Below are 14,072 nucleotides of genomic sequence, written 5' to 3' on the forward strand. Positions count from 1 at the left end.
TCTCCCTGTTAAACAGCTCCAGTCTTCATTGGCTTGAGTCAGGGCTGTAAATCAAAGCGGTGCAGGGTTAGCTGTCCCCGCTTAACCTCTGGAGAGCACCTGTATCCGCTCGTTTGAACCCAGGCGGAGCGGTGGGGATCACAGCAGCAGCAGGGGCAACGCAGCTCTTTGAAAACCCACAGGTGCTGTTCACTAATTCTAACTGGGTATTATTAGACCCCAGCCGGGGAGAGAGGAGTATAGCCTCGGGACCCAAGTTAGTACACAGATCAAAACAGAGTCGCGGGTTTAACAAAACAAAATAAAAACCGATTGCTTTTCTAACAAGCTAATGAAAATAATACAGCTGGAGCGAAGCAGACAGCGGAAGAACACGCTCTGTGATGTTCAGGGTCTGTTAGCTGATGGATCGTACACACAACGTGTGCAACAGCAAGGCTTCTAATTGCCCTCAGATTGCATTTGGAGTGCTTTAAGGGGTAATTACCGCCCCTTCAAACGCGTTTTAAACAGGCCGTAATGTTTCAATGAATCTTAGCAGAGAGTGTTGTTGTTTATCAGCAACTTCAAAGGCGTGTGTGTTGCAATAGCACTTGATGTCGTGCAGTGGGGCCTGCAGTAAGGCTAGACACCCCCCCCCCCCCATTTGCATTCTGTAGCTTAAAATACTAACTTCCAAACTCCCTGCTGACACTGCATTCATATAGTTGGTTTTAAAATAGGGTAGCTACCTCCTGTGAGTGCTGGGCTGCCCCTCACCCCCACACCCCCACTCGGGTACAAGGAAACGAGTCTGCTTCAGCTTCCCATGGTAAAAGCATAGCAAAGCGTAGTGAAGCACAGGGAAAGCGTGGTCAAGCATGTAAAGAAACATCTTAAGCGAGTCGATGTGGAGTGTTATTCCTGTGGCACGTCATTGCTTACTGCATGTCTTTACCCTGATGTGTTTCAGAGCCAGGGAGGGGGGTCGGGGTGATGTGTTAACTGCATGACCTTTTATTTCCATCCAGCTAAAAAAAATAAGAATAATTGAATCCTGCTGGGCCTGCAGTTCAGTCTGGAAGAGTGTCATAATGAGAAGAAGAAAAGAAAACGCTTTCATGTTTATTTGTTTACTGCGTCCTGTCTAACGAGAGCAACACCGTGTTCTTCCCAGGGATAGTCTGAGCAGTGAATCAGGAGGTTGGGGTCGAGGGAAACCTAACCCACACAAAGTTGCTGCTCTCTTAGCCCCCTGTGGGACTCTGCTGCAGAGCAGCTATCCCGCTGCCATTTCTTCCCACACTTAATCAAGGGAAGCGGGGCGGGGTCCAGAGGGCAGCAGTGGTAACACAGCCTGTTCTAATAAAGCCAGACTAGCTGGAGCGACCTTCCACTTTGTGAAAACGCTAAGCTCCCTGATAAGCGCCAGTTTAAACAGCCCCTGTACTTCTGCAAGATTCAGTCAGTCAATGTTTGAGTAACGCTTGTTTCTCGTATTGTGGCGCTTTTAAATTGCAGATCGTCTGTATTTGCAGAGTATATGCAGCACAGTTACATGCATGAACGCGTGCCCTTTGAGGAATGTGGCTTTGTTTTTTTGCAACCAGTCTCTGCCACTGTCGCCTAGTAATCAGATCAAAAAAAATATCCTGCCTGTCCCTTTATAACAGTGAACTGGGTTACATTGGAACGCTAATTACCACGCTTGTACTGTGCTTTCCCACACTTTACCATACTTTTCTGTGCTTGATAAAAAATAAAAAAAAATAGTCAATCGTAAACTCTAACATAAATTCCAAAATACTTTAAGCTGCCAATTACTGCTGAAGGCCTTGGCTGAGATGTTTGCCTGGTTGAGAGCGACTAGGCGCACACTGTGTATTAATCATGCTTTACAATACCCCTGCATGCTTTACCATACCCCTGCATGCTTACCTAGGCTTCAGCATGCTTTACCATACCCCTGCATGCTTACCTAGGCTTCAGCATGCTTTACCATACCCCTGCATGCTTACCTAGGCTTCATCATGCTTTACCATACCCCTGCATGCTTTACCATACCCCTGCATGCTTACCTAGGCTTCAGCATGCTTTACCATACCCCTGCATGCTTACCTAGGCTTCATCATGCTTTACCATACCCCTGCATGCTTACCTAGGCTTCAGCATGCTTTACCATACCCCTACATGCTTACCTAGGCTTCAGCATGCTTTACCATACCCCTGCATGCTTACCTAGGCTTCATCATGCTTTACCATACCCCTGCATGCTTTACCATACCCCTGCATGCTTTACCATACCCCTGCATGCTTACCTAGGCTTCAGCATGATTTACCATACCCCTGCATGCTTACCTAGGCTTCAGCATGCTTTACCATACCCCTGCAATGTTACCCAGGCTTCACTTTTATTTACAATTTGAACATCAGAGTTGGTGTGTGTGTGAGTGTCTGTATTGGTGTTTCATATGAAATCTCCTGCTGTTTTTCAGATCCTCTGCTCTACATTATCAAAGGGCTTGCTCAACTCCAAAAACACTTGGAAACTCAGTTCACAACATGCACTTCGGGTGCTTTGGGCAAAGAGAAATAAAGTCGTTTTTTGTTTTTTTTAAAGTTCCTCTGCTGGTCAGTAAGGCAGCCGTAATCCAATAAGAACTGGATAACAAGCAGACACTCAGATAGAAATAAACAGTTTGTAAACGCTCTCCCATTAGCTTCCTAATTACAAGGGGGCACATTCAGTCATTGTTTTCTGTTTATCCAATTAACACACACATGTTTCAGAAGGGGGACCTCACACTGGGTAATCTCCTAACAGCGCCGTTACTTTTAACCTTAAAACAAAAGCCACTAGCAACGTAACCCGAGGCCGCTTGTGTGATTTGTATGTGTAACCTGAGCACGAGGATCTCTGCTTAACTCAGCAGACTGAACCCTGCCCCTCGCTGCAGCGAGACACGCAAGCAGAGTCTGGGACGAGGCCTTATTAATTATTCAAATGCACGGCAAACTGTCTTTCTTTCGCTAGTAAAAAAAAGAAATCAACTCAGTAATGAAATTAGACAAACATTTCTAGAGAAGTTCAGTGTCTTTTTTTCCCCCCTCAAAGTTGCTCTCCTAAATGTTTGTCTAATTGTAGTTTTTTTAATAGTGATGAACAGAGGGACATATGCTTGAAGAATTCACCCCAGTGCTGGAGTTTACTTTGGGTTTTTTCTTTTTTTAGTTTTTTTTTGTAAAAGTAAACAAAATGAGATGAATACAGGACTAGCCAGATAAGCAGGGGGCCCTTAAAAGGTATGCATGTGAAATATCAGAGTTATCTTATCAAATGCATTCTTTTCTGTTTAGTAGATTCACTTGGTATCATTTTCTGTTTCAGTCATCTGGAAGTTTAAAGCACCCCAGCAGTGTCAGTGGAGCTCTCAGAATCATGCAGGAGGAAGATAAAGGGCTACTGTATGCACTGTGGTGCACCAGGTGTGCATGAGTGCTAGACATGATTCTGAGAGCTCAGATAAAGGGCTGCTGTATGCACTGTGGTGCACCAGGTGTGCATGAGTGCTAGACATGATTCTGAGAGCTCAGATAAAGGGCTGCTGTATGCACTGTGGTGCACCAGGTGTGCATGAGTGCTAGACATGATTCTGAGAGCTCAGATAAAGGGCTACTGTATGCACTGTGGTGCACCAGGTGTGCATGAGTGCTAGACATGATTCTGAGAGCTCAGATAAAGGGCTGCTGTATGCACTGTGGTGCACCAGGTGTGCATGAGTGCTAGACATGATTCTGAGAGCTCAGATAAAGGGCTGCTGTATGCACTGTGGTGCACCAGGTGTGCATGAGTGCTAGACATGATTCTGAGAGCTCAGATAAAGGGCTGCTGTATGCACTGTGGTGCACCAGGTGTGCATGAGTGCTAGACATGATTCTGAGAGCTCAGATAAAGGGCTGCTGTATGCACTGTGGTGCACCAGGTGTGCATGAGTGCTAGACATGATTCTGAGAGCTCAGATAAAGGGCTGCTGTATGCACTGTGGTGCACCAGGTGTGCATGAGTGCTAGACATGATTCTGAGAGCTCAGATAAAGGGCTGCTGTATGCACTGTGGTGCACCAGGTGTGCATGAGTGCTAGACATGATTCTGAGAGCTCAGATAAAGAGCTGCTGTATGCACCAGATGTGCATGATTGCTAGACATGATTCTGAGAGCTCAGATAAAGGGCTGCTGTATGCACTGTGGTGCACCAGATGTGCATGAGTGCTAGACATGATTCTGAGAGCTCTGTCGAGGCCAAATGATTTCTTCACACAGCAACCAGGATGTGACGACAGTAACAGAAAATGATACAAAGTTAATCTTAACAGGAATGAGAATGCATTTGTTCAATGACTCTTATCTTTCACACTGTACAGCAACATTTTGTTTTCCATGATTAAGTTTGAAAATGCCTAGACTGTGCATGTGTAACAGGGCGGACCCCGCGCACCTCAAGCAAGCTTCTTAACCACCATGCAAAAGAGCCGGGCTCGTCTGCAGAGTCTCACACAACACTGCCCGTCACACAGTCCTTGTTTACAGTGGTTCACTCAGGGTGGGACCCTCACTGCTGTCAGCTTTGAGAACAGAAGCCAATTTTCCAGGCTAGTTCTGAACATGAGTCTTTATTGTTTACACAGAGCTGAGCTGTAGTCATACTTGATGAAAAATTGGATATGAAAGAAGTGTATGAAAAAAGTCAAAGAAGAATGTTAATAATGAGAACATGGAGCATCAGACAGTAAACAAAGGAAAAGCAGCCACCCGGCCTGCGAGGAGATGTTTCTTTTCAATTATTAATAGGAATGGTATTTTCTGTTTACTTATGTTTCTGATTTAGTTGAGAAAAACAAGCCCCAGGGAAGAAGAATTGAAATTTGTTAAACACAATAAAAGAGGAGAGATGTTTATCCAATGAGCCCAGCGGGAGAGTGTTCTTTATCCCTGCATATTTCACAAACTTTAATATTGCTCGGCATTATTAATATGACTCACATTAGTAATGTCATTTTTCATAACTCCCTACTGGACAAATTGTACCCTTCCTATTGTACCTTTATAAATGTTTCCCATAGTAAAAGCATAGTCAAGTGTAATAAAGCACGATAAAGCATAGATAAGCATTGTAAAGCACAGAGGTATGGTAAAGCATAGATAAGCATTGTAAAGCACAGAGAGGTATGGTAAAGCAATGGGGAAGCATTGTAAAGCACAGAGGTTTGGTAAAGCATAGGGAAGCATTGTAAAGCACAGAGAGGTATGGTAAAGCATAGATAAGCATTGTAAAGCACAGAGAGTTTTGGTAAATCATATTAGAAGCATGGTAAACTATAGTAAATGCACAGCTACTGATCTTAAATCGCACACTGTGGCTGGGGCTCACTGGAATTCAGAGAAGCATCTTGAACACGCGGGTCTGGATTTATCACAGGCTGTACATCCCCAACTCATTCGGACCGCTCGGTTCAAACTTGGCTTTTTAATGCCTTCCGAAAAAAAAGCCTGCTCCTCAGAAGCTCACCCTTCATCCGTTAACAAGGACCATGAAATAGAAATAATGAGACGAGTCCGAGGGACATGTGGAAAGAGAGAACAGCGTGGAGACGCGCTGCCAGCCCCCGGGGCCGTGGGGAAGAGAGAGAAACTGAGTGCCACTGCGCTGCGGTAATGAGTGCTTTAGTGGCTTAAGACCTAATTAGGTTAAAGGCAGGGAGAGTGCTGCAGGGCGTGTGGGGGCCAGAGAGACTCAGGAGCGATCTGCAGGGCACACTGGGCTGGGAAAGGTCAGGAATACTGAAATTCCCTTCTCAGAGTTTATCACAGTAAAAGCATAGCACAGTGTAATGAAGAAGAGGGGGAGCATGGTAAAGCACAGAGACACAGGGTGACGGGATGCTGCAACAAGACTCAAACAGAACTCTAGTGTCGAATAAATCATTTAGAAAAAGGGCGAACAGAAAGATTGTTAAGGAATGAACCCATTAAGTACCAAATTGAAACACAGAAAAAATTAGAACACAGGCTGTATTTATGTAATTTGATACATTTCTTCAAAGACAAAAATGTAATTCCTTAGTTTTGGCTACAAACTGCTGCGTCCAATTCTGAAGCCCGTCAGGTCAGATGTTCCTGTAATCAGAACATTGAAATTTCACAGCGGCTAAGAATCTCAAGTAGAAAAGGGAGGTTTATCATCACTGCAGGCTGGAAAACACCAAGAAGCGTGTGATGTTTAGGCTTCAGTTTCTGATTTTATATTGAAGCGTCATCAAAGCATCAGAAGGGATATATTTGCTGAATCAACAGTTACATTTAGACCTAACTTTTGCAGTTAACAAAATTAGAGTAAGTTAAAGAGAAAATGAAAATGTTCCAAAAAAATGAGGACAGAGGCACCTAAAGGGCTAACGAGGAACAACTTTTTGTAGCCATTACAGTTTTTTTGTTTTTATCATTCAGGAGAAATGGTGCAGTCTTTTGTGCTGGAGCCAGAGTTTAGTCAATATTTGCCAGATTGCTCTGCTGTTTCTCTCTCTCTCTCTCTCTCTCTCTCTCTCTCTCTCTCTCTCTCTCTCTCTCTCTCTCTCTCTCTCTCTCTCTCTCTTTGTCCTCCAATGCAAAAAACAAAAAGCAATGAAAACAACCTTCTTTTGTGGTTCTTTATCACCACTTCATTCCTCCCTGTTTCAGCCCTTGCTTTGAACCATGGCTTTCTTTTTCCAGTCGTGTTAGAGCGTCCCAGGTAACCTGAGATGCTGGGCTCGATCACAAAAGCTTTGTCTCAGCAGTTATTTAAAGAGAGTCTGTTTTGATTCATGAAACGTTTTGTTTGCATGGAGCTGTCCTCGACCGTTAAAACCAGGACTAACAAGACAACCGCTCCTAATGAATATCAAACTTTAATTTATCCACTTCAGAAGATCAATAACTCGCCAATTATTTGATATCTTGTATTTTCTACTTTGATGTATTGTTTTCTTGTATTATATAACTTGGCTGTTTGACTGGATAGTACATTGTCCATACTGTCAATTATCCATATGTTTCATTTATCATTGTCAAGAAGAAAAGAAAAACAACTGTAAAACATACATTTAAAAAATGAACTGCAGTAAAATGAATTGGGCTCTTTGTTTCATGGAAAATATATGTCTAATTCTTCCATATTTTGGGCAGCTTGCCACTCTAATTATGCCTCCCCTCCCGCTCCTCTCTTTACAGAGTTAGCAGACGACCTGGAAATGGATGACATCATTTTCCACAAGCAGCTTCTGCCCCCCCACCAGGGTAAAGAAGGCCGGGGGTCACGACCTCTGCCAGGGTGCAGTGCCCGGCCTGTCTCCTCCCACCTCGCTGTCCTCGCTGTCTCACTGACTCTCCTCGGACCCCACTGACCGACCCTGTGAGCTTGGACACTTGAACACTCGGGCCCATCGAGGGGCCACACCACCCAGTACCTCCCAGTACATCCCAGTACCACCCCGTACCATCCAGTACCTCCCAGTATATCCCAGTACCACCCAGTACCTCCCAGTATATCCCAGTACCATCCAGTACCACCCATTACTTCCCAGTACTTTCCAGTACTTCCCAGTACCATCCATTATCTCCCAGTACTTTCCAGTACCTCCCAATACCACCCAATACTTCCCAGTACCACCCAGCTTGTAAATAAGTGTGCTGTCAGCGGCTTCGTGTTGTTATTGTGCTCAGCGTTACTTCTGGCAAAACTTGAATCTTGCAGGGCTGGAGGCAGGATTCCTTTTCACTGCTTGTAGGTTTGATCCAGCCGTTTCACTGTTAGCACTCTGTGCTTGAGTGTGAGCAGGGGGTGTTCATGTCAGGACCGCAAGCAGAGTGTAAAAGAGCCAGACTCCACTGCAGGAGTGGTTCTAGATCTTTCAACCTCACGACAGGAATGGAATCCAAAACGGCCCGCCCCTTTTCTTTAACACAGAACTCACACACAAAAATAGTTTGCATTCCAGCTTAGTATATAGACATTATAAATGCAGATGCCTAACTAACTTGTAAAAATACCCCAGAAATATTAATATACTGCAAGTTTGAATTCAAGTTGTATCAGGTGTTCTTGACAAAATATACGTATAAGGTAAACGTAATTAATTCACTCGGTGATGATGTCATCGGATTGAGATTATCACAGGATCATGTGCCTGGTAACCAGTACAGAGAGGAGAGCGGGCAGACCTTGTTTGTGTGTCTAAATAGATCTGTCTCTCTCAGTCAGTTTTCTTCTACCCTAAAATACTGCAACTGGTACCTGGAGTTCTGGATTTGGATTCAGATCTGGGGTCAGGGATATTGGACAGCCATGTGGCCCATATTATTCTCAGTCTCATATCTGATGAACCCTATACCAGATCCCCACAGCAGCGTGCTCTACCCAGGGGCAGCACCCCCCAGCTCTGCACCGCGGCAGCGTGTTCTACCCAGGGGCAGCACCCCCCAGCTCTGCACCACGACAGGGGGAGCACTGCAGCTGCAGCCCCGGTTAGGTCAGAGTCGTTACTCTTCTGTCCGTCTCTCTCACTGAAAATCAGAACCATCCTTTTAAAATGATGTGTTTTTGAAAAACTGAGTAAATGCCACAAAATAATAATACACATGGCAAAATACAATTTCCATTAAAATAATAACAATGATAATTAAAAACAGGGATTGCTATTGCTGATTGAGTCTTGTACTGTATATGAGCACCGGGGTGTAGTCAGTGCATCACTGTGGTTTGCAGCGAGCAGGAGAGATCATCTGTGGCTGGATGGCTGATGAGTGGTGTCTGTGAATCTTGTTCTTCCTGCATGTCTGTGTGTACAGTATGTGTGTCTGGCTGTGTGGGACTGTGTGCATTCATCTCTGTAAGTATGCATGTCTGCGTGGAGCTGTGCACTACAGCAAACCCCCAGAGAGAAAATGCGCTTCACTCACAACAAGAGCTGAATTTATCTTACTAAGAAATTCTATTAAAAAAAAAAATCATTTAAAAACTGTAGCGGCAGGCAGAGTTCCCAGTCTCCCACCCCTTCCACTCCTTCCATCCCTCTTCCCAGTGACAGCTCCAGTCCTGCCCCACGGCTGGATTCCCCATCTACTGTGGGATAAAGCATCCCCCCCCCAGGGCTGCCCTACCTCTCCCCTCAATCATTGCTGCCCCCTACGGGCCAAACAGGCATCAATCATCCAGAAACGACACGAGTACAGCTGTGCTCTGCTCATTTTCTTTGACCTGCTCAGTCTACCTGTGAAATAGTGTCTACCAGCACCCCAGTGAAGAGCCTGCCTCATCTGCAGGCCTGCCAGCAGTGTGTGTGGAGGTGTAGGGATACCATGACCATCCAAGAAAATGTTTGTAACGGACGGAAATAGTGAAAGATTAACTTTGTGTATAAGAAGGGTGCTGCGTGGCAAGGAAATGCCTCACAGTATGAATGCAGATACAGCGATCCAAATCACACGCTTCATAGAACTGATAGCGCTCCGTCTAGAGAAGCAGGGATCAGTATCCGCAACTGTGTCATTATCTGTAGAGCAGCATATTTATAGCTGGGTTCAGAGAGTCCAGATACTGGACAGGCTGTCTCCAATCCCCTCCCTCCCTGTGCGTTAGAAAGTGCGTCAAACTGGCAGAGCAACTGGCGAGCAGGGGATAGACGTGTGCTTGTTGGGGTGTCTGTGAATGCTGGAATGCCCCGTCCCAGCACAGCTGCGGGGACGGCCAGTCAAAGCCTGAGATTGAGTGGGAGCAGCAGGCAGCGGTTTGGCTTGGCCACCGTGGGACGCCCCTGATCCTCGCCCCCCCCCCCCCCCCCTTCAGCAGGGATTAACAGTGACAGAACCCAGCGGAACTGCAGCAGCCTGATTTATAACCCCCTGATTATGAAGGATGGACGCCCCTCTCTGCACTCCTCCAGTCTTCAACACAGCTCTGCTTCATTAGAGTGCTGTTTTGGTGGTGGGGTGGAAGATTACTGGGGTTGTATCTTGGAAGATTTGTAACTTCTGATGTTATGTCAGGCTAATTTTATGTATGTATTATTTTAAGAATATGTGTCCCCACTCAGGGTGTGCGTACCTCACTGCTTCCCTCCTGTCCGCCCTGTCTGCGTGCCTCAGCCCAGACCTCAGCCTTCTCAGCAAAGGGAGGCAGATCCAGCACACACACACAAACCAGAGACTTCGTTGATTTGAGGGGGGTTCCACTCCACAGTGTTCAGTGCTGTAGTGAAAGCAGTCCTGAAAATTCCTTTTAGAACCCTGACAGGCACAGCTTTCAGAACGCTGGATGAGGTCGTTCTCTCTCCCACCAGCAGGGGGTGAACCCTCCAGGTAAGCACACAGAGGTCACATCTGATACTGGGAATCATTGAGGGCAGGGACACTAGACCAGAAACTAACAACTAGCACGGTATCTGTAATGCACGCACTGGAAATGCTGGGGTGTCACTTTGTGATGGGGTTCGGGGTGCAAGGAAGTGGGATTTAATCTACAAAACAGACTGTAAGGGGGTTGCAATGTACTGTCAAGCAGTGCAGTACCATAACCATACAAACCAGTACTGGCAACGAACTCCCAGCATCATTCTCAGAGCAAAACCAGTTCCTGTCATTGCAGGAATGTCTAATGAATTTCTAACTGGGTATTGGCTGAAAATAACAATCTAAACAAAAGGGTTTCTAGAAATTAACACAGCATGTTACCCATAATTATACAGTCCAAAGATATGTAGCAATACTAACAGAAATCAGTCACATTCCTTGACAAACTTTTCAACTGAAAGTCTCTGGCTTGAAGACTGGCTCTGAAGAAAAGGGTTTTTGCTGAAAGGTTTCCCCGAGGATTTCATTAGGTTCTTTAAGCATGTTAACTCACTTTGCTGTTAGCTGTGAGAAAACAAGAGTTAGTTTTGATCTCATATTTCTCAAGTCAAACCAAAGATGGCATACCTAAAGTATGAGTAACGGTATAAACAGAAGTCATGTTATACACAGTGCAGGACTGGAGTCAAGCCCAGGGAAAATGGGACTTCAACCATTTAGCATGGGGTTCAGCAACTTGCTTTCCAATTGCTGTTGCAAAACATGCGTAACTTTCAGCAATCAGTTATTAACCAAACAGACTTCTCAGTCCCTCATTGCATTGCTCTTTCATTTATTAACACCAATAGAAACTATTTCCATAGATAATGTTTGTCAGGTAATTCCAATGTCTCTTTAGATGTTCATTTCGATGTAGCTGTGGCAGGGTGTTAACAAGGCCACTAATGCTACAGTCCTGTGGCTTGATTAACTTGGGCATGCCTTTTTAATTTGATCAAAGGGCTCCTAATGGTGAATAAATGCTAATCGCACCAACAGCACTGAATCAACAGAAATGGCAGGCTTATCTGTGAGTATGTATTGAATGTTAATCGGTGTTGTGTGAGATTAAACAGAGATTTAATTCAATCGTGTTGTTCTATGCTAACGGCAGGCTGATAGGAGAACTCCATGTCAAGGACCCAGCAGAGCCAGTGAGGACCCGTTAATCCCTCCACTGCTTTGGGGAGGGGGAGGGGTCTTTCCCCTGCAGGAAGGTCATTATGAGTCACAATGGAATCTAAAAGCATGGCCCTGCTATTGGTGTACTTTGTCATACACTGTAGAGATTTGGATTTGATCAAAGCCTGGGTCCATTCCAGCCACGATCAGTGTGTTAGAATTCTGAGAACTGTAGCACTCTCACGATTGGCAGCAGTGAGAACCAATAGGCATCTTTACAGGCAGTCAGAGAGGCTAAGACATGAGCTTGCATGGAGACTGGCCCGCCCCCTCAAACCCTCATGATCCAGGCTGTACAGTCCCAGCTGCAGGGATAACCACAGGACACCAGTTTGTACAAACGCATTGAAGAGACATGCTGTAAAGTGTATCTCATTTACTGTGTGACTCCAGAATGCACTAAGTGTGGATTTTGTGTGAATGTATTGATGGAGGTTTAAAAGCCTTCTATGTCACAGTCTATCTCCATTTCTGACCTGCTAGATCGAGGGGAAAAGACGACAGACAAGTACTGAGCGGCTGAAACAGATCTGTCGAGAAGAGGGGCAAAATATATTCCACAGACATGAACAAGCTCTGCCATTGCCAAATCACCAAATCATCTGGAAGATTTCAAAGAGAACGCCTCACTCACACATTGACACACACGGACGCGCGCGCACACACACACACACACACACACACACTGACACAGTGTCTCTGTCTCACACACACACAGACACACACACACACGCAGTGTCTCTGTCTCACACACACACACACATGCAGTGTCTCTGTCTCACACACACACAGCCTCACATTGACACACACTGACTCCCATCACATTTGCATGGCTCTCAGGTTTCACTTGTGTAATCTGGGAAGCTCAGGGACCCCAGCAGAGGAATTCCTGGCTACAATAGCGAAGAGAATGAGCATTCTTGTGCAAACGACCCCCCCCCACCCCCACCCCCACACACTCACTCTCTCATGTTATCTACAAGTCTCGACTTGTTGACTGGGGCGGGGGGGGGGAGGGCTTTACTTATAGATCCCCGGACAGCAAGCAACATCCATTTGTAAAAAATTAAATTAAAAAACATAAAGCAATTAAAATAAATAAATAAATAAATAAAAACAAGCACATGTAACTCTGAGGTCCAGATTACAGCCGCTATCACTCACTGGACCTTGGCAACTCATAACAAGAAAGTCTGCTTCTGAACATTTACTTTTTTTAGCACTTGCTTTGACCAGAACACTGCAGGGTCCAGACAGAGTTAAACCGCGTCAGAAAATGCATGTCCCGGTGACACCTTCATTGCATGTCCCGGTGACACCTTCACTGCATGTCCCGGTGACACCTTCACTGCATGTCCCGGTGACACCTTCACTGCATGTCCCGGTGACACCTTCACCGCATGTCCCGGTGACACCTTCACCGCATGCCCCGGTGACTCCTTCACCGCATGCCCCGGTGACACCTTCACCGCATGTCCCGGTGACACCTTCACCGCATGCCCCGGTGACACCTTCACCGCATGCCCCGGTGACACCTTCACTGCATGCCCCGGTGACACCTTCACTGCATGCCCCGGTGACTCCTTCACTGCATGCCCCGGTGACACCTTCACTGCATGCCCCGGTGACTCCTTCACTGCATGCCCCGGTGACACCTTCACCGCATGCCCCGGTGACTCCTTCACCGCATGCCCCGGTGACACCTTCACTGCATGTCCCGGTGACACCTTCACTGCATGTCCCGGTGACACCTTCACTGCATGTCCCGGTGACACCTTCACTGCGGAACCGGTTTCAAATGCATCAATAAAATCACCACATGAAAACATCGAGTTGTGTTTCAGCTGACTTCAGCACTAAGCTGAGTTTGAGAACTGGGACAAAGCACATCAAAGCCTGGCAGAGAAGCTCAGCTCAGTGATCGCAGCCGATTCCTGGGTTATGTTATGAAGCTCTGTGGCTTTGACCAGCTAACACGGCGGATCTAACAGGAATCGGAAGCGGCCATCCACTTCTGGCTCTGTTGATTGTTCGGGCAGGTGTGATCTTGGAGGCATGTGTCGTTTGCATCGCTGTCAGGAATGTTCAGCACAGCCCCCAGTCAATGTGTCCAGTACTGCCAGTGCACCCCACCACCCTGGTGGACTCAGAAGCAGTCCACAGCTTTTCCAGCACAGCCACGGCAATGCAGGATGTAGCAGCACGTGGCTCAAAGCTGAACTCAGCGGCCCGTGCTGCTCATTGCAATAAAACAGGTACATCAGCTCTAAGACAGAACCATCAAGGATGTATTACTGCATGCTGGAAATCACACGTGTGTCTCACAGCTTTAAAAGCACTGTGTATAGTGTGTGTGTGTGTCTTTGTGTTTGGGATCTTACAGGAGTTTTATGACTGGAGGTCACAATGAGGCTGAGCTGGGATTTGAACCCAGGATCTTCTGGCATCTGGTCCTGGTACCTGGACACACACATTCAATACAGTTCAT

General features: G+C 46.1%; 1 protein-coding gene across 2 annotated transcripts in view; it reads left to right on the top strand.

Annotated features, from left to right (window-relative positions):
• LOC117430540 (glypican-3-like) overlaps positions 1–7,601 on the top strand; it is a 58,826-nt gene extending 51,225 nt beyond the window's left edge. For both annotated transcript variants that reach the window (XM_034902824.2, XM_034902822.2), the window contains one exon: positions 7,247–7,601. In XM_034902824.2, coding sequence (XP_034758715.2) covers positions 7,247–7,419 — 173 coding nt within the window. In that variant the 3' untranslated portion in view covers positions 7,420–7,601. The remainder of the gene's footprint in view (positions 1–7,246) is intronic.
• The last annotated feature ends 6,471 nt before the right edge of the window (positions 7,602–14,072 follow it).

This window comes from Acipenser ruthenus, chromosome 26 (genome assembly GCF_902713425.1).
Source record: "Acipenser ruthenus chromosome 26, fAciRut3.2 maternal haplotype, whole genome shotgun sequence".
Lineage (NCBI taxonomy): Eukaryota > Metazoa > Chordata > Actinopteri > Acipenseriformes > Acipenseridae > Acipenser > Acipenser ruthenus.